Source organism: Phalacrocorax aristotelis, chromosome 3, assembly GCF_949628215.1.
Source record: "Phalacrocorax aristotelis chromosome 3, bGulAri2.1, whole genome shotgun sequence".
In the NCBI taxonomy this organism is placed as follows: Eukaryota; Metazoa; Chordata; class Aves; order Suliformes; family Phalacrocoracidae; genus Phalacrocorax; species Phalacrocorax aristotelis.
Genome location: NC_134278.1, coordinates 102,490,025 through 102,510,813, shown reverse-complemented (window position 1 = coordinate 102,510,813; position 20,789 = coordinate 102,490,025). Strand labels below are relative to the sequence as shown.

At 36.9% G+C, this 20,789-nt stretch overlaps 1 protein-coding gene across 17 annotated transcripts in view; it reads left to right on the top strand.

Moving 5' to 3' along the window:
* MARK1 (microtubule affinity regulating kinase 1) overlaps positions 1–18,983 on the top strand; it is a 60,568-nt gene extending 41,585 nt beyond the window's left edge. For 2 of the 17 annotated variants that reach the window (XM_075088821.1, XM_075088836.1), the window contains 9 exons: positions 1,422–1,521; positions 2,100–2,212; positions 3,490–3,664; positions 4,806–4,999; positions 7,602–7,702; positions 10,752–10,910; positions 11,721–11,975; positions 14,708–14,752; positions 16,887–18,983. In XM_075088821.1, coding sequence (XP_074944922.1) covers positions 1,422–1,521; positions 2,100–2,212; positions 3,490–3,664; positions 4,806–4,999; positions 7,602–7,702; positions 10,752–10,910; positions 11,721–11,975; positions 14,708–14,752; positions 16,887–17,241 — 1,497 coding nt within the window. In that variant the 3' untranslated portion in view covers positions 17,242–18,983. Of the gene's footprint in view, positions 1–1,421; positions 1,522–2,099; positions 2,213–3,489; positions 3,665–4,805; positions 5,000–7,601; positions 7,703–10,751; positions 10,911–11,720; positions 11,976–14,707; positions 14,753–16,886 lie in introns of those variants that run through there. The other 15 variants (XM_075088828.1, XM_075088824.1, XM_075088823.1 and 12 more) reach the window with 15 other exon arrangements.
* Positions 18,984–20,789: the final 1,806 nt, after the last annotated feature.

Below are 20,789 nucleotides of genomic sequence, written 5' to 3'. Positions count from 1 at the left end.
CTGAAGAGACGTGAAAAACTCTAAGTGGGAATTGTTGCGTTTGCCTGTTAATTCAAGAAGGATCACGAAAGGGAGGTAGGATTTGAGCAGTGTGATTCCTGTCATCCAAACACCTCATCATGCTTAAACTTTAGACTTAATTAAAAAAAATTTACTTGCAGATACTGCACAGTACTGTGGGGAATCTACCATGTTACTGCGAGGCTACAAATACGTAACCAAAGTCTCTTGTCAAATAGACTCGAGTCTGTGTGCCAGAATGCAATATAATAGTATGTGTTCACAATCTCACCCTCTTTATCCCCCTCAAAAGCTATAAAATCAATTCTGGGGCAGAACTTTGAACAACTCTTTAAGTCTTACTGTCAACAAAATGTTAACTGGCCAAAGTACAAAGTTCAGTATTGTTCTTGTAAGGATACAGCTACTTAGGTCTGTAATTTGGCAGCAGCACTACATACAAAGAATTTGGTTATATCAATGGAAAATTGAGTCTTTTGCTCTTTGTGAGAAATAACTTAATTTGGTGTTTGCAAGGCAGATTTGGAGCCTGTGGGAAACTTGACTTGCTGGCACTTGTTTCACTCTTCTGTCAACCTAGTGAGCAATATTAGCATCTGTCCCTAAAGAGGCATGTGTGCTTGTTGCTGCAGGAGGGAATATTGTTTTAGCTGTTTTAAAAAAGATTAATGTGTCCTTAAGGAGAATTTGTGGTGGTTAGGGATCGATCGATAGCTGATCAATCTTGCAGGCATATGAAAGATTCAGGCCACGCAAGGAATGCAGGAAAGATCTTTAAATATCTGCATGGCATAGAGAGAGTTAAGAGGTATTTCTCCCTCCAGCCAAACTGTGAACATATTTAGGTCAAGTGCAGTGAGAAGATCCATAGGAAAAAATGACCAGTTGGCATCACGATCTTGAAACAAATGACTGTAGGAAGCATCGGCATGCTCCTGAAATACTCCTTAGTTTCTAAACACTTCCTTTGTGTGTAGTAGAGGAGTTGTTTGTTGTGATAGAGTTGGTACTGTAGTAACATCTAGGCATCTTAACCAAGATTAGGGCATGAGTGTCAGGCACTCAGCAAGGTGAGATTCAGAGACAGTGGAAATGAAAGATAGAAAATGAAAGGTTTTTGTGCATTGGAAGAGCAGTTTTTTTCTTGGTAGCTTTTCTGCTATTTTGGGCAGGGGACATGCATTGTAAAGGGTAAATAGTGGGGGGGGAATGAACTAATGGAAGCAAATGGATGTGAAAGATGAAAGAAAAAACTGTAAGATGGAGGGAAAAAGGTGGGAGGGAAAGAGCAGCATTCAGATTATTATGAATTTTAAGTTGCTTTTCCTCAGACCAGCTAACACAGATTTCATCAGGTACGGTAAATGGCATATTGACCTTCAGCTGATTTCTTTTCTTAGCAAATTATGAGGGATCGGTGGATGAATGTTGGCCATGAAGAAGAAGAACTAAAGCCATATACTGAGCCTGAACCAGATTTTAATGACACCAAGAGAATAGGTAAGACTGATGCATCTGATGTACATAGGCAATTTTATCTTGTAAATCAAACCAAACTCTTCTAACGAATTTGAGATACAATCTTGTCATAGAAGTAAAATGTTTTATTTTTATTTAAATGAGAAATTTCATGACAATGCTCTCATTATAACTACTCTTGTGACTTCACTGAGCTGACATGAATCTACAAGCACAGCAAAAGATAAATGAGATTACAGAATTCAGCAGGCAGAAGGAAACAGATTTTGTTATGAGGGCAAGAATTTTTATCCACCATGGTCAGAGAAAGACACTGTTGGCCCTGTAGCCATTTGTAGTTTCTGCTTGCCAGTGTTTTATTTGTTTGTTGAATAACAAACTATGTTGAATAACATAGTTGAGAGTTTTCAAGAAGAAAATAACAATAAAAGAGCGGAGTTGTAGCCTTTTTGATTTTTGTACAGCAAAGATGATGCGGCTTGAGTTAACAGGCAACTAGGATTCAAATCATAAGGTTTTTTTCTGTTTTCATTGTTCTTAAGTTCTCAGTAAATCCAAGCACTTATTCTGCTAATGTATCTAGCTCTTCTTACTTTTAGACATTATGGTCACAATGGGCTTTTCAAGAGAAGAAATCCATGAATCTTTAGTAAACCAGAAGTACGATGAAGTCATGGCTACTTACCTGCTTCTAGGTAGAAAACCACCTGAAGTAAGTGCTACCTAATTTATATCTTCTGTTTTGCCCTTTACATCTGGCTAGGTTGAATGGCTGGTTGTCAATGTTTTTTATGAACTATTTTCTAATATAATTTTTAAAATTTGTAGTTGATAACTTAATGTCTTTTTCCTTTTCATATCTTCCTTGATATCTTGTTAGTGCCCATATGAAGTAACATTGAATATAGCATCTCCACATTTGCTTGTAAATATGTTGAGTAGTGTTTTTTTTTTTTAAAGCTAGCTTTTAATCTATAGTGGCATGATTTTTAAGTGCTCTAGTCATCTTCTGGTATGTGTTTACAGTTAAAATCTGGAATAGTTAATTTGACTAGAGCAATTATTAATCTACCAACTAATACGTGACATCCTTTATTTCTCAGAAGTATACTCATCCTTCCTCACTTGTATACTCTATTATAGTATATTTTATTATTGAACAAATAATTGCTGTCATTAATTGTAGTCATTAATAAATTTGTAACAGAAAATCCTTTGACTGTTTTGGAATTGGAGGGTTCTGTAGATCTTTTGGGACCACAGGGATTTTCAAGAAATCGAGCCAAGATCAAGGCTTTCTTTTCGAAGGAATATTTTTCCTGCTACTTCATTGGCCTTCCTTCATTTTTAAGATAGTGTAGATCTGATATGTGCATCCTTGAGTGCATTTTCCCACAACATCTCTGAAACAGAATTCCCTTGTGATGGCTGAGCATGGAGGGAATATGTATAAAATGATTCTGACTCAAACTGCTTGGAAAAGGATATTTGTCTTTTCCACTGCTCTTACAACTTATGCTTCTTAGATTTCAACGAGTGGCTGAGTTACATACCTTATAAAGATGTGTTGAAGGCCGTAAAGAATCCTTGAATCAGTAGTACTTGCTTTTTTAGTTCTTCTGACTCAATCTGATGCATTTTGAAACAGTTCTGAAGCTATAAATGCTCTTCAAGCTTTAAAAAAAAAAAAGGCAGGGGGAGCCATTTGTTGGCTTAGGTTTTAAAATAGCACAGTTTTCATTACTGTCAAGATTATTCTAATTTTATTTTAAGTATTCATTAACTTCTTAGCTTTAGCTGTGTGTTTTTAAAGCACATTAAACACAGATGAAGTGATAAAATTAATCTTGAAGAAAATTAAACTCTGGATACAATCTAAAATTTTAAAAAAAGGCCTTTGATTGGAACTTGCCACTTTATTATCCCATAAAAACACATACTAGTAATGTTGAATTTTGCTTATGCTTTGAAAAACTGTTTTTCTTGTAGTTTGAAGGAGGCGAGTCCTTGTCCAGCAGCAACTTGGGTCAAAGGTCTCGTCCTAGCAGTGACCTCAACAACAGTTCTGTGCAGTCTCCCGCTCACCTGAAGGTCCAGCGGAGTATATCAACTAACCAGAAGCAACGGCGGTTCAGTGATCATGGTGGGGATGACATTCCAACAAGTAAAGTAACATACACAATTTAAGTCTGAATGTGCAGTGTTTTGTGAACCTGGCAGGTCCACCACTCTGTGCATTTGTTGTGTATCTCATCATGCTCTGCTGTGATGCTTTTATTTGTATCAACGCTTCTATGGTAAATCTGGGTCAATGTAATTTGCAGATTTAATTTTTGGGGCTTGTTACTTGGTTGACTCACTAAATAAGAGCTTGAGGATGTTTCCTGTTTAGGAAGTGATAGCAAAATACTGGTCTGGATAAACTCAGAAGGCTGCAAACTGTTATGCTGATCAGTAGATTCGGAGTTGGGGCCAAATTGTTTGTTTCCAAGAGACAACATTTTTACCAAATAATCAGGAAACATTTTCAGGTGAAAGTGGTTACATCAAAAAGGAGTGCATGTTTAAAACATTAAACAAAAGGTAATTTCTTTTTTTCTCCTCAAAGGGACCTATCAATTCACTAAAAATATTTCTAAAATATTTGGCCCTTTTCTCTGCCTAATGTACGTTGTTCTTTCCAATTTTTTTCCTAGTAGTATTCTCCCTCTGTGTTATTGTGGTGGTGTTTTTTCAAAAAAAGTAACCAATATTGTGCAGATCATCAACTGATGTAATTTTATTTTAAGGGAATGTAAAATTCTACTGATGGAGGATTTGCCCCAAAACATTTCAAAGAATGATGAGGGGGAAAGAACTGTAATTTTTCCAAGTATAAACATGCTTTTAAACTAAGTAATTCTAGGGTTTTCAGGGGAATAACATCTTTCATAGTGTTTAGAGGAAGAGATATGCAGCAAAAGGTACTAAAAAAATTTTAAAAGTATTCTTTAATTCCTTTTTTTATAATATTGCACAAATTACATGGGTTTAAAATGAGAATTAAAATACTCTTTGAGGTTTTACATATTGATATGAAATGGATACTAATTCTGAACTGCAAATTGGTAATGAAGAGAAAGTGGGTAAAAGAACGTAGGCTGTCAAAGCTCAGTTTAATAGTTTGGTATATGTGCTGAGTTTGCAGTCATAGTTGATCAAATGCTTTTTTCTTTTGGACTTGGGGAATTTTGTTTAGACTATTTTGGCCAAGAAAAATGCAGTGATTATTTTTAGGTATTATTAATACTGTTTTTATTTGGCAGTTGGTCCCTCAATTCCTCCTGCTGTGTCATACACAAAAAGGGCTCAGGCAAATAGCGTGGAAAGTGAACAGAAAGAAGACTGGGACAAAGATGTCTCACGCAAACTTAGCAGCACTACAGTGGGATCCAAAGGAGAGATGGCTGCAAGTCCACTTGTGGGTCCAGAAAGAAAGAAATCAACTACAGTTCCCAGTGTGAGTGTGTGCGTTTTTGGCTGGTTATATTTATTTTTCCCTATTTAAACAAAATCTGTAGCATAAGGTTACTGTAGACATAATGGTTACTGAATAAGCCACTAAGTCTATTTCTGGTAACTCTTACTGGCAGACAGAAATAGGCTACAGTGGATGTCTTCTAAAATTAACCTTTCCCTTCCCCCCACAACTTTACTTTTTCGAACACTAACATAACAGTAAGTGCAAGAATGTCTGCATATGGGCAAACTGAAGATCTGTGAAGACAAACAGTGGCTATTTAGGGAAAGAATGTAAGAACAGAGCCAATACGGAGTGCTCTTTTTCTGGTTTCTGACTCTTGTATATCTACAAGGAAGTCGAGGGTCTTCCTGAACAGATGAAATATCCAGAATGATCCTACATGATACCCCTTGTGAACTTTTTTCTCTGTGAATCTGTCTGTCTGGCTTTCTGAAACCACTTCATTTTGGACTTCAGAAATGGGGTGAGGTGAGGGGAGCAACCCACATGTTCCCTAGTGTGTGTGCCTGTTGATGTTGAGTTGTGACCTGGTTCTTGTAGTAAGAAATGAATTTGCTAGTTCTTCTGTTAAGATATAATTTGGAGTTTTGCAAACCGCTATCATATTACTGCATCAGACATCTTTGTTCCAAAGAGAAGAGTCTGTCTCTCCTAATGTGAAAGCATCTGCTTTGCTGTGTGTAAGTTCATGTGCAGTTGTATCAGTGTTCAGGACACACAATCAAAAAATATTGCATAGTGTATAAACAGCTACTTAAGAGTTCACATGAGGGAAAAAAAGTAAGAAATATGCATGAATCATAATTGAAAATTCAAGTACGTTTTTTGCTATTTAATAGACACACTGTATTAAATACAAAAAATTCTGGCCATCTTTTAGTACAGTAGATGAGCAGCAGGAATTCTTATTGTCCTTTGACATTCTGTGTGCTGGCTCCCATCTTTGATATGCTGGGAAGATGATATGCATTTATGCTAGAATTCTCTTTAAACAAAATAAATGCTAAGTTTGTTTAACTCTTCATGTTCTGCAGGCTGTGACTGCAATACATCCACGTTTTAAACATTTTTTTCAAATCTTAAAATTCCCCCCCCCCCCGACAAAGTCTTTGAAATTATGGCTGTGTGGATTGCATGCAGGAACTTCAAGTCTTCTAAGATGAGATTTCGTATCTGAGCTTTCCCAAAACTATATCGCCCCAAAGCTGATTACAGTCATGTATGGTACAAGCTGATATGTCGAAAGCATTTCTCTGCTTTGTGAGAACTAATTAAATAGAGCATCCTTGCTACGAAGAATGAGAAATTGATTTACTTGCTAATGGCACTTCACTATTTGTACACTTTTAGCCCAGTTACTGTTTTGGGGACTTTGAAAGGCTTTGTGGTGGGCACGATTAAAGAATAATGGTGTCTTGATGTTGCACCAGTACTTAAGGTTGAGCAGCTTACACAGAAAAAAGTGAGTTTGTTTTTTAAAACTCAAACACTTAAACAAAGCTAATTTAATGTGCTTAACTTAAAAATACTTTTGTGTAACACTGAGAATAACATGATACTAAGGAAGGCAGGATTTCTCACAAACATATTTATCACCTTCAGTCATATTAGTCTTTCTTAGGAGAGTTTACTTTCAAAAACAGTTACTGCAGTTGTTAATCTTCCTTAAGAATTGGCTTTGAAACAGTTTATTCAGTACTCTCTGCAGGGTGATAGTAACACTGAAAAGCTGTAGGTGAGGGAGACCTAAACACACAGTAAATCTTGCAGTGTTCACAATGTCCTACAGTACCCAATTAGTGTATTTGAAATCTTTTGCCAGCATGCGTCAGTATGTAATGTTAGCACTCTGCGAACCTCTCACACCCCAAATTCAATATGTACTGTATTAAAAACTGAGACTTGTACGTCAGGTACTGAAAGTAAGTCTTTGGCAGCTCATCTGTGCATGGCAGGGGGAGGAGAACATTTGTAGGTACTTTATGAAGCATATGCAAACTGAAATTAGGTCTTGTAGCAATAAATATCAACGGGTCTGTCTTTCTGTGCTATTTGCCATGTTATCTGCATCATAATTTCTGGGTTGACTGACACAGATCAATAATCTTTTAATTTTTATCTTGAAAATTCTTTTGACTGGGGGCAACAAACTGTAGGGCTGGAGCTGTAGTTGGCATCTTAGTCTGCGCAGGGAAGCCTTTCAAACAGCCAGATAGATCTATTCTCTGGGATTCCAGTTTGTTCCTTTGATCCCAGAGAGAAATAATTCAGTAACTCAGTACGTGGGAATTAGACGATAATAACACTTAATAAAGCAAGTGTCAGCAAAATTAAATTTCTCTATGTTTTCTTCTAGCGTACTCTCAATGGTACAGTAATGAGGTGGTGAATGAGCTTTTGGAAAATATAGCTGACGATATAAATGGTTTGTGTTAATAGATTAATCTAGTTCATTTGAAGACATTAAGAATATACATAAATAGCTGAAACTTTTGATTTGCCTCCAATGCTTACATTTTTGTACAACATAATATATAGTAGAAAAAAGTATTTAATTTTAGTCTTCATTTTCTTCTAGAGTAATGTATTTTCTGGTAGTGGAATGACAAGGAGGAACACTTATGTCTGTGAACGTTCTTCAGATCGCTATTCTGCAATACAGAATGGGAAGGACAACAGGTATTCTTCAATTTTTCTTGCTTATTAATTTGGGTACAAGAACTCAGGCTTAGTAGTAGTAGTAGGTTATGCAATTAATCACTACCATTATGAAGCACGGTGTGACATACATGAAGTCTGACTGTATGTTTTCATCTTGTCTTCCACTGCAGTTTCTACGTTTGTGATGAAATTTATAGCTAAATGTGTAGATCTGCCTTTGCCTCTTTTTATGGAATCACATTTATTGCAGGGGTTGTTCCACAACACAAAATAACTATGCCCACAGCTAAGTAGGCAGTTCTGCTGTGGAGAGCTTCAGATGGATTGCCCTACCGTTGTAGCCTAAGCCTTTTCCATTTCTCCTAGTAATCACTCAAAAAGTTTGAATTGTTATGACTTGTTGATCCTTTTCAATATCATTTTTTTGGCCTCAGTAATATTTTAGTAGTGATGGTAACCAATTTGTATCTATATGTGGGATGATAATTACACTCAGTTTAGTATGTTTTGTTAAATATTTTTGTATTTAACAGTGCCACAATTACTTTTTTGGAAATATGTTCTTTGTTCATCTTTGGTGTCAGTTAACCCCTGTACCTGACTGAAAAATAAAACATTGGCTTTAATGGAGAGTAATAAAAACTGCTGCCTTTTTGGTTGGTTGGTTTTGGGGTTGGTTTTGTTTGTTTGGTTTTCTTTTAGTTTAAAGCAATAGAGTCTGCTCTGACTGTTTGTTTGTGGTTTTTTTAAGCTATTTAAATAAAACAGTTAAAGGTAAAATGAACCAAAAAATCCCTAGAATGAAATAAATGCATCACTGCTAGATTATGTTAATTTTGGAAATAGGAAAAGTATAGGGCTGTTGACCTATATTAAAATTAGGAGCTATGGAATTTGTAAAGTACAGCTATTTAAATTGCTTTAAGGAGGAGGTATGTTAAAAAGCACAAAACTAATTTTCAATATTAATTTCAAATTATTAGGTGGGTGTTTTCAAAAGCATCTTTCCAAATTTTTATGCTGTTTAAAATATTTGAACAACTTCTATAACAATCCTTTTTTATAAAGAAAGATAACACATGTTGTTTAGAATGCGGGTTAAAATATACACTAAAATAGTTTTTTCTGATCTTGCAATGATTGATAAAGCTTTTCTTTCAGTAGATGTAAAACCATTATAATGAGAAGGGATTTTATTTAGAAGTTTCTCATTTTACAATTTTTTATTTTTCTATAGTATTGAAAAGGCAGCTGACTCTTAATCCCTGTTCCTTTCATCAGTTCAATGAATGCTCAGTTCTTCGGGCATGTCCTGAAAAATGAAAGACAAGAATTTTCTTTTCAGTTCTATTTTTGCCTCTCCTACCGTACACTGTGTTGCAGTTCAGTCTGGATTTGGTGTAGCTGAACATCTTGTGTCATTGGATTATTAATCCAAAATCTTTACCTCTTTGCTACAGATATTATTTTGCTTTGGGACTGTTGTTGCTAATATTTTATTAATGCAATTTAGTTTATGCTTGTAGAGGCAAACCTTTAGTTTGGCTTAAGTCATTTGACTTGTGTTTTAAAAATTAATAACACAGTAGTTTTGCCCCTGCTTTCATCCCTTCCTTGCCACTTAAGGGAAGCAGAAATATAAGTACTGGTGGAGGGAACTGTATCTTGAATGGGTTGGCTCAGCCTAGCAGTGGCTGGGGTAGGGAGCTGGTACAGACAGAATGTTTTTGCTTGAAGCAGAGCGGGCCATCTTGTTCCCCTTGGCAAGCAGCGCAGGTGCTGCTCTGCGAGGCTCAGGAACGAGCCTTCCCTCGCCTGGGGGGAGCACTGCCGCCTTCCTGGGGTTGTGGGCAGACTTTACATCATGTCTCTGTCGAGAAGTAAGTTCCTGACTGAGCTTTTACAGCTTTCCAAAATTTTATTTCACTTTCAGTGCTTATTTGAAGGCAGGTTGAGGGGTTTTGGTTATCATGTGCCCGTAGGGATTTTATCTTTTGGAAAACATCCAGCATGGCAGCCCCAGGTACTGATAACCAGAGGATTTTTCAGATTGCAGTGCTGTCACTGTCAGAGGCATTTTACGGCATATTGACATTCTCAAAGGTATTGAAGATGTCTTTCAGAAATTAATACAATTTTGTCTTGCTAAAGTCGTCTGGCAGCCATGTAATAAGGTGCAAGTAATTCCACATATGTAACATTTCAAGGTGTTACCATGATAGAGAACAAAGTGATTAGAAATATAGATGTGAGGCTACCTATGGTTTGTGTGTCTTCCATTGTTCCTTACTGATATAACACCCCTAACTGTTTAATGGCTGATGATATTTGGAAGAACTTAATCAGAATGGAAGGGATTTTTTTTTTCCTCTCCTAAGAATATGTTGACCACTTACCTAAAGTTCAAAATTGGTAACTTTTTTGTAAATAAGGGGAAAAAAATAATGCAGAATTGCTTTTGTGGTTGCTGAGTGGTTGCTGCCTTGGACCTTCTCTTCCATAGGTTGGGGCTTTCTGAGGGAACTACCTTTCCCTTAAAACACTATGGAAAAGTCCAGAGGAGAAGCATAACTTGGTCCTTTAAAAACACAGTCACTTCCAAATGATAATTTGACAGCAGTTCCAAATGTTTCAAGTTTTAGGTGTTTGAATTTTAACTGAAAATAAGGGTATTCACTTCACAAAAAGAGAGTGTATTTAATCAATCTTTTGCAAATTGCTTTTTCAGTATTTTTTACTCTTTCTACGTACTCTTTGTAGTCTTCCTTCATTACTTTAAATAATGTGTGTGTAAGCTTTAATCTTGGGAAGAATGAAAAGACCTAATTTAACATCTATGGTAATTTGATTTATGGGTGAACACAGTTTTCTCAGAATTCTGTATTCTTTACTTTAGCTGACTAAGGCAGCCTGGTCACTCAGTGTTCTGGTTATTTAAACAGCACTTACTATGTTATAAAAGAAAAAAGATAGTTCTTATTTTCCCTGTTTTCTATGGGGTTTTACACTAACTTTTATCTTCCCTTTTCATTTGTCCGTCCCTCCTGCCTTGCTGCTGTGGTAAAAGCCTAACAGAAATGTCTGCAAGTAGCACATCTTCTGCTGGCTCTACAGTAGCTTCTGTATCAACACGGCCTCGACATCAGAAGTCCATGTCTGCCTCTGGACACCCTATAAAAATTACACTGCCAACCATCAAAGATGGCACTGAAGCTTACCGACCAAGGTAATAAATTTTTTATTATTTCTTTAATGCTGTGCACTATAGAAATGTTGTTCAGTTCATTATATGCTTCAATATGTTCGTAATCTATTAGAAACGGTCACGGTGCATTCTGTTTCAAAACAATAGCTTACTCAAGTAGTGTGGGTATAACAGATGATTTAAGCCTGATTTTGTTCATCGCATGTGTTTGTATACAGTTTAAAAAGTTCCTTGACTGCCTCCCTCTGGAAGCTTTGGGAAAATTAAAGTAGTTAAAAATTTAATTTAGACAGGACCGTACAGCACAGGCCAATGTAAATTCAAATGAAATACTGAAATGTTAACCTCTTGGTTTTGTAGATTGCTAGGCTCATTTCTGTCTAAAAGCACCATAGTATAGTTGTTCTTACTATTAACTGCCCAAATAGCTTTATTTATGATTTGTGCCGGATGGTTGATTGCTTCTTAAGAAATACCTGTTAAGTTTTTGGAGTGCTTGTGGGTTAAAAGTTTTGATGAACATATTTTTCCAGAAGACGGCTGGGAACACTTTCAGATCTTACTACAGGCTTTTCTACCTTTTTCCTTTGTCCTATCATCTGTGTGTACTTTTTTTTAACTGCTCTTAATGCTTGAGATGATTTGACTTTACACTGAAAGTATCTCTTGATTATTTCTAAGTATGAATCATAACAGCAAATCAGTAGCAGATTCAGGTTTTAAAAAACAGAACCATGAGCAGGGGGTTTTTTCCTATCTTTGAGAAATGGTTGTCATGTAGGAGGGTTTCTAGCATAGTCTTTCTCTTTATTTATGCTTCTGTTTTCCCAGCAGTGCAACTCAAAGAGTGCCTGCTGCTTCCCCGTCTGCTCATAGTATTAGCACTACCACTCCAGACCGAACCCGCTTTCCTCGGGGGAGTTCAAGTCGAAGCACTTTCCATGGTGAGCAGCTAAGGGAGCGGCGTAATGCCACTTACAATGGACCGCCCGCCTCACCATCACATGAAACCGGTGCTTTTGCACATGCTAGAAGAGGGACATCAACTGGTATAATAAGCAAGATAACTTCCAAGTTTGTTCGCAGGTTAGTACCTCGATTTTTAAGAAAAAAAAAAAAAAAAAAGAGCCCAGCCTATAACTAGGGCCATAATTGCAAAGTCATTGAGAATTTCCAGCTTAAGTCTGAAGTAAATGTAAATTTAGTTAGAATGCTGCTTGTTTTGTGTGTTCCTTCCAGAACCTGCCTTGTTTTACTTCTCTGTGTATATTGTAACCGTTATGATTGAAAAGCTGTTCTGCTTCTTTATCTTAAAGGAACAAGAGAATGCTACTCAAAAGGTTTTTTGCTCACACTTTACAGCTAAAATACAAAGATGCTACAATTAAGTTAAAATCAAATTAACTTAAATACTGAAAGCAGTGACTTAAAAATGAGTCATTATTTAATGTTAACAATATTTTACTTTTTTAACTGGGTGCAGTTTTGTTGCAAGGGCTATATTTACAACAATTTCATTGCCGTGCTTACAGGGACAGGTATTAACAAAGTATTTCAAAGAATTCTAAAACCTGTGAATAAGTGAGAAGTTTAGAAGTGAGCAGAAGTCTGGACGTCTGGGAATACTAATATTTCAGTATTGTGCAGCCTCTCATATCATGTTACCAGCTTCTTCAAATGTGTAAGCTCAGGATTCTGAAAGAAGAAAATCTCCACATCCTGGGCCACCATTCATTCTTGTGATGATGCTAACAGTACTAATACTGTTAGGAGAGGTGTTGGGAAAGATTTTCAAACGCACTGTTTAATATCAAGTGACTGTTGACTTAGCGGTCACAATAGCTTTCCCAAAAATGGACTTAGAGGCAAACTGAAAATCAACAGTGATTTACCTATAATTCTTAAGCCTACTTATGGATGTGTCCATACTGCATTATTGTCGGTTTTACAACAGAATTATATCTTGGAAACCTCTGTTTCCTTTGCAGAATCATGCTGTTATGTACAGAATTCTATCATTTCTGTGTTTTAAAAAAAAAAAACAAAGCTAGGTTAAGCTAGTAGTTGCAAATTTGTAAGTAAAACATCATGAATTGCATAAAGTGATATTACAAGTAAAAAGAAGAAAAAGTGCAATGATGTTCCTTATAAAATTGATTTAACCTGGTGAGCTGATAGCGTGTGTCTTAAGTAATACCTCCTGCAATGACCAAAAAAAAACCAAAAAAAGTATGTGAATGACTTTCTTTTTTCAGAAACCTGCAGATACAGGACTACGATATTCCATTATTGGTATCTCCAGCACTTACCTACTTGCGGGAAGAGAGTTTGTTCTCTGGTTTTAAAAGGAAAAAAAAAAAAAAAAAAAGTTTAGCAAAGTTAGTCAACTGTTGTCAGCCAATTTCAAGAGCACAGGCTGGTTTTTAGCACTATAACTCATTGTTTTTTGCAAGGAATAGTATCTTGAATTTTTTTGAAGAGTCGGATCCAAGAATTCCTACTTTCATTATGTTAAGCAATAATATAAAAATAATATTGTAAATGTAAACTATGTATTTAGAATTAACATACTCTAATCTTTTAAAAATATTTTTACTATAGAACATTTTAATACAATTTCCTATTATGTTTTATACCGCTAAAAATACTTTTTCCGATAGTGAAGACCTTGTAGGTTTTTGTTTGCTTGCTTTGTTGCTGGTGGGGTGGGGAGGGGGTTGCTGGTGTTTTATTGTGTGTTTATTTCTTTTACCTTTGGGTTGTTTGAGACTTTTAGTGGCTGGGACTAAATTTTTTGCTGTTCTTTAGTTGGATCACATAACTTGCATGCCTTTTAACTTCTGTACTGTTCAGGAGATAATAGTTTAAAGCATACTTTGATTAGATGGTGTCATGAAAGACTTTTTTGACTATCTTTTGGGAAAGGTAAATGCCTTTTCTGGTAAGTATATAAAATAAATGCATAATGAGAATGCTTAATGTATAGGGTATTGAAGTATTTTTTTAATCAATGGTTTATGTCAAGTGATACTTCTGATGTTAGTTACTAAAGTATTTGTGTTTCAAAGTTATTAAATTAATTGGTTAATTGAAATTGGGTTCTAAAATGTTTGTACAGCAGCACTAGGAACATACCTAGGTGGCTTATACCATCTATGGATATGTTTCAAGTTGCTTCAGACTAAAAAGGCATAGTATAAAACAGTTCCTTGGTAAAGTACAGCTCTAATTCAACAAGATAAAAAAAGATATGTTTAACCTCAAGCTCACCAGTAATCTTACCAAACTCCATGTAACAGCTGATTCGCTTAAAGTTAAGCAGATGTTGAAGTAACCTTTCTGAACTGGGCTCCAAACACTTGGTCTCGCAAACTCTAGGCACCTCTGATCTTTAATTACTTGAGTGTGCTTAAGCATGGGCATGTACTTAAGTGCTTTCAGGACTAAGGTCTAAAGGCCTGGCCCAGAAGGCCAGAGCGGAGCCCCCCTGGACCACCTTGATCAGCTACTCCTCTGTGCTTGCTGGAATTACATGTGGCCATTGCTCTGTCTGCAGTAGGTTGAGAACATCATGTTAATTTTACCATCAGTTTAAAAAAAAATTAATTACATGTCAGAGCTGAAAGAAGTTAAGGGAAATTAAAATTACCGCTGTGAAAAAATAGTATTAAATAGTATTAGGCTTGACATGACTATACTGATTTATTTTCTTTTTTTTTTTTTGTTCAGTAGCTATTTAACAATGTTCTAGATGTAGGTTTTCTTAACTTTTATTTTTCACCTTTATCATTGAATCTCAACCTTAACTTTGTTTTGAGGGATCCAAGTGAAGGCGAAGCCAGTGGCAGAACTGACACCTCAAGGTGAGGAGCCACTATTAATACTTCGCTCCTAGGTCTTTCGCATCAAGGTTTAAGTGATTTCTTAAAGACTTTTAATCAGATGTAAAATAGAATAGTGCTTAAGTAATCTGCATTTTTAAAATGTTTTTTTTATTTGGGGGGGAGGGGGTTTTGGTGAGGTCCTTTATCCTTCACTCTTGCTTTCTTGCGAAGTATTTAATATAAAACTTTATTTAAGCATATTCCTTTGAATAATAAAGACCCCTGTAGGAGTTAACAAATCATTTAGGCACTTAAAATCATGTTTTGGCTTATAAATATTTAATGGTGTTTACTTCTGGTTTCAGTGGAAAATGTAGTATACTTTGTGTGTGTCTCTGTGTATATATGTATATATTAAAATTTTACTAGTTACATACTGTGTTCATTACTAAAGCTGCTGTTTGCCATAAGTAAGCACCTTATAGTCCCTGAGAAATGAATGTCACTTTGCACTGAGAAATAAAATAAGTGACATTCAATGGAAAAGGGTGGAGACCGCTAAATATTGAATTTGTATGGCAACCGCTGTACACAAATCTGTAGATGCTTTGTTAGTAATAAAGCATTCCTTCATATGCTCATTTTCCAGTATATCTGCTCTTTTGCCATGTTTCAGCATTTGGTTCTGCATTTTTGGTGTGCTTAGCACAGTGCATAACTTTTTATTTTTATGCTTTCTAATGAACAGGCATTGTAGTTTGCATTCTAAACTGGTCACGTACAGAAAGTATCGACTTAGTTTTCAAAACAGAAAGCCTTTATTTAAAAAAAAAACCAGCACATTCTTAACAGGAAACGTTGTTTAATACACAATGCATTTTATCTATGTTAGCCTTTTTCAATTCAAAGTCTATTAGCTGTCAAATTCTTGACGTGGAAAGGGAAAAGAGATTAATTAAATGTTCAAATGAAATGAAGTGTGAAGTTGCTTTCAACTCTTGCTTTCATTCTCTAGCTTCCTCTACTTTTTGTCATCCTACAGTGTCTGTTTTGGGCTAAAAGTCATTTGAGATCTTATCCCTGCCATACTCTATCCCTCAATATTGATGTGGTTCTCTGGGGATCACACCGAAAGTTAAATTAAAAAAAAAAAAAAAAGCTTGTTTTGACTCCTCTCTGAATAGTGACAATTTATAGACTATCAAAATGAGAACAGCACCTTTCTGCAGTGATGGATGGGGAGGCATCAGGCATCTTAAGTACCTGGGACAAGAACAGAAATAGTTGGCTGTGGAATTACTTTAAAATAATTAGTGCTGTTTCTCAAAATGTTTTCTACAACGGAATAAGTAATCTGTTCGGTAAGGAAGCATCAGAATAAGAACATTCATTGGAAACTACTCCCTTGAAATTTTGTCCAGGTCATTTTATCAACTAAAATACTTTGTGTCTACATGTCACTTTCTTCTGTGAAAAAGCTGCTGGCTGTGTACTCCACTGGTTGAAAAACAAGCTGTTTATGACCAAATTACAGCACAAAATTCTGCTTTGTCAGTTAAAATAAAGCATGTTGTTATAAGGTGGTCTTACACAGAGAGAGGTCAAAAATACTTAATAAAGGCAAAAGAGGGGAAGGGTGGAAAAGAGAGGAGGGAATTAACTGAAGACGTGTGAATCGCAGGGTGGGATTTCTTCCTCTGCTGCTTTACAGTATGGTTTATGCTTCAGGATTGTGTCCCTCAACTTCAGCTTTGTTGGTGTATGGCATGCTCCAGATCATGAAATCAGCAGAACTTCAGTCATGCTTTTACATAGATTCCACTTTCTTGGGAGCAGTATGGAGTAACGTGTGTCTGCTGCGGTTACCATTGCACATGTTGTCATCAGAACATTTTAGAGCAGGGGTTTCCAAACTTGCTTGGCTTGTGTGGCACCGCTGGGAGCTGCACCGGTGCTGGTAGCAGCTCCCAGTGCTGTGCCGAAGCGTGTGGGAGTGTAGGAGATGGTGCACAACTGTTCCAACAGTATCCATCGAACTCTGCGAGTTAGCTTGCGTGTGTTTAGCAGTGTGTCAGTTGCAGTTTAGGAACCCCTGTTCTAGAACTGTATTTATCTTCTGTCTCTTGGCTATCCTGCTTTTATTTTTGACTGTTCCGTGTGTCACTTCTTCCAGGAGTGCTTCTGGGGAGCCAAAAGACAGAGAGAAGGAGGATAGCAAAGATTCGAAGCCACGTTCCTTGCGGTTCACGTGGAGTATGAAGACCACTAGTTCTATGGACCCAAACGATATGATGAGAGAGATTCGGAAAGTGTTAGACGCTAATAACTGTGATTACGAACAAAAAGAGAGGTTTTTGCTCTTCTGTGTTCACGGTGATGCACGACAAGATAGCCTTGTTCAGTGGGAGATGGAAGTCTGCAAACTGCCACGATTGTCACTCAATGGAGTTCGATTCAAGAGAATATCTGGGACTTCTATCGCATTTAAGAACATTGCATCCAAGATAGCAAACGAGCTTAAGCTGTAAAGAGAACCTACATTTTTTGGGATCAGGGAAGATTCATACATGATCTACACTTTGAATGTACTGGTTACGCCTAATGTGATTGGCCTGTGAAACTCCCCATGTAGAAATTGTCCTTATTGCAATAAGGTTATACATAGTTATTCAGAATTGTAAAGTTAAATCCAGTATGACCTATATTAAATAACTGTAGCTAAAGAAGTTATGTTCACATGTACAGGTAAGTATATAGAGCATTCTGTTCATTTTATGTTCATAGAGTTGTATAATAAAAAGATGACTGCTTAAATTCAGATCTTGTATAGTTGTCTAGATTCCTGCACAGAAATGTATGTTTGATGCTTTCAGTTGGAAAAGTTCTTCCCTATCATTTACATTTTTGGTGGGTTTTATAAGTCTTACCTCTATCATGCGTTTTTTAAAAAACTTGTGTCCTGAGTCAAATGCACAAAAATAGTTTTCACAACTGTAGCATGACCATTCTTAATTATTTAAAGATTGTTCATGATTTGAACCAAAAGTTATGAATAATCGGCTTTTGTTCTACATGAGACTGTTCCTGCTTATCTTTGGCTCTTATCCTTGTTATTGGACAGTGTTTAGTTGAGAAAAAAAGAAATACAGACATGTTTACAGTGTTGGCACTTACAGTTTGAAAACTTTTTGTTCTGCCTTGGGCTGGCTCAGAGCTGTGGGGGAACAGAAACCAGGCGTAAGTGATGTTCTGTCTGCAAATTACAGTGCTTACTCCCGTGGCCCATTAACAAATGTAGCACCAAAATGGAGAACCGTAATTATTTCATTTTAATATCATGGTGTAAAATATCACTTGTTTGCTGCCTTCAGAATACTATAAATTCCATTTTATGGAAGTATATTAATAGTGGGACTGTTTAATAGCACAAGATAATCTGAAGTGTTGACCAACTGTATAAGTTAATAATACCACCTCAGGAATTAGCTTGGCTTTTGGAACATGTGCCTCCAAAGAGTACATGCAATTCCACATAATATTTTACAGCTAAACATACATTGTTTATAATGAGAAATTGTTGATTTATGCTTTTGTGGTTGTACAGTTTGTTCCCATGTAACCTGTTTGTGTTTAATATTTTACCAGATTTCTTGTATTTATTCCACATCATTATGCCTGTAATGTGCAGCTTTGTAATTAGGCACTTGCCTACAGAAAAGAAAAAAAAAAAACCACATTTTTTTCCTTCATAATTAATGATTATAAACTATGTAAAACCACTAGTACTGGTACATTTTAATACTTGTTATTTTGTACTGAATTAACCATAGAGGTTGGTTGTGCAATGTTATTTAATGTCGTAATTACTGTAATATCAACATATGGGCCCCATCTGCACACTCTTGTGAAGAATAGAAAGTTCATTAAGAAATTGTCACTTTAAAAAATAAAAATAAAAAAAAAAGCTGTGGTAAACTCTGTAACCCTAAGTTAGAAGGCTGTAAGTGTAGTAAATGTGCCATTCTCTAATGGCTTCTTGACCGAGATGGACTTTACATACTGTACTGTGATGTAGCTTTCCTCTGTAACAGTTATGTTCGGAAATGGACGTGTATTGTTGCCTTAGAAAAAGGGTGGTGTTTGGAGAGAAAGAACTGTAGCCCCTTTTCTTTTTTTTTTTTTTTTTTTTACCTGATGTTCATTGAAACAAAATCTGATGCAAGTCATCTTGATTCACTGGTGCACTCTATTAAAACTTACTTGAACAGTTCTCATACTAAAATACTTGTTGTTTGCCCTTCATAAAAGCACAGTCGCTACTGCAGGTAGCAAAATAGTCTAAAGGTGTTCAGACTTTATCTTCAACGTTGTGTGAATTCAGGATTGGCATTGCATTGGCTCTGTGGTCCCGCGCTGTCCAGAAAGTGTCAGTGGCTTATCACTAATTGAAAATGGATGTCCAGGAGCTTTTCCAGAAATTAAAAAAAATCAGCCTCAGGAGGGGTTTGTGGGCCTGCTCAATTTACCTGTGAATGTTCAATTATCCCTGAAAATACACCAGTGGAACGTAACTGTGACGTTAATACATGGTCTTGGATTAACTTAGTCATGAAACAAAGCCCTTTGCCTTTTCGGAATGCGGTGGGAAAAATATAGGTCATGCTGTGAGATGGTAGGTTAAGTACTTAAGCTAGCTTCCCGCTTTACGGGCCCTGTTTTTACACAGCTAACTTTGCCCTAGATTGCTGCTGCTTTTCAGCGCCTCATGTAACCAGAGATGAATTACTGTTCCACAAAACACAGACATCCTCGCAAGGGGAGTGAGGTTACAAATTTTAGTTCAGCTCTCCCATGAAACACGGCACCCCAAAGTGCCAATTTAATGTTTCAGTATACGGCCAGTTTGCAAATGGTGGTATTTCCAGCAACTGCCAGCAGTGTCAAATTTCCCTGATTCCCAAACCCTTCTGACTTCTTTCCTCCTTTTGCCTGCTTGGAAGATGAGCTGTGAGCCACCTTACGCTCCCTGTAGCGAATACACCCAGTGCTTCAGTGAGGGCACGATCTGAGTGTGAAATCAAACTGCACCCAAACACATCATCTGGCTTTCCAAATATCCTGGTCCTGGCAGGAATAAAATGGGAAGATCAGAGAAAGACTTTCAGAACTGCTGGTTTTATTGGCAAGCGGAGTGTACTTAGTGTGAAAATCGGTAAGATGTTGCATACTGAATCCTCAGTGCCTGTTTTTGAGTCCCTCAACAGCTGCCTTGCTACATACCTGTTACATATTAAGTTACTCCTTGGGTAAGAGTGGGATAAGAACGCTTGGATCTGAAATGCAGCTTGACATTCATGTGGGAGGGGATCAGTGGAGCATTTTATCAGCACAGCCTTAACTCGAGAAAGCCTAAAGACAGTTAAATGCCGCCACATGTTCCACAGCTCCAGGATGGGCTAGGGATGTCTTGGATCTTCAGAGGGCTTACGCATTTGAGTGTAATATCTTGGTAGCATTGCTAGAGGGTGTTTCAGGGGGGTGGGGGGTGACCAGTTAGACTCCCACATGGTTCTGCTCATTTGGATTGGGGTTGGGTTTTTTGACTGGTACTCAGAGCATGAAATCCTGTCCTGGGTTTAGATCTCCATCTCAGCCTTCTGGAGAATTAAATCAGAAACCTGACGATGGTAGAGGGAGTGATGATGCCTTTAATATAAAATAGGGGGAAGAACAGAGTGCTTTTCCCACAGCAACAGACCTGAGGCTTAGTTCACATCTTCCACTGTTCAGAGGACTGGCCAAGCCATCCATTACACAGCTTTCTGGCTGGAGCTGTGACGATGGTGAGACAACATCCCTGGGGCAGAGCACTATGCTACGTGCAGGATTTACTTGCTGAACGCTGAGGATGCATTTTGGGGAGACACGGGTTCAAGGCTTTGTTCCTCAGTAAGAAAAATCTGCAGTAAATGATTAGTCTGTCCCCTGATAACATCTTTTCGTCCAAAGTATTTGTATACCTATTGAACGTTGATAAATAGATCAACTGGTTTAATAAATAATACCAATCATCCCT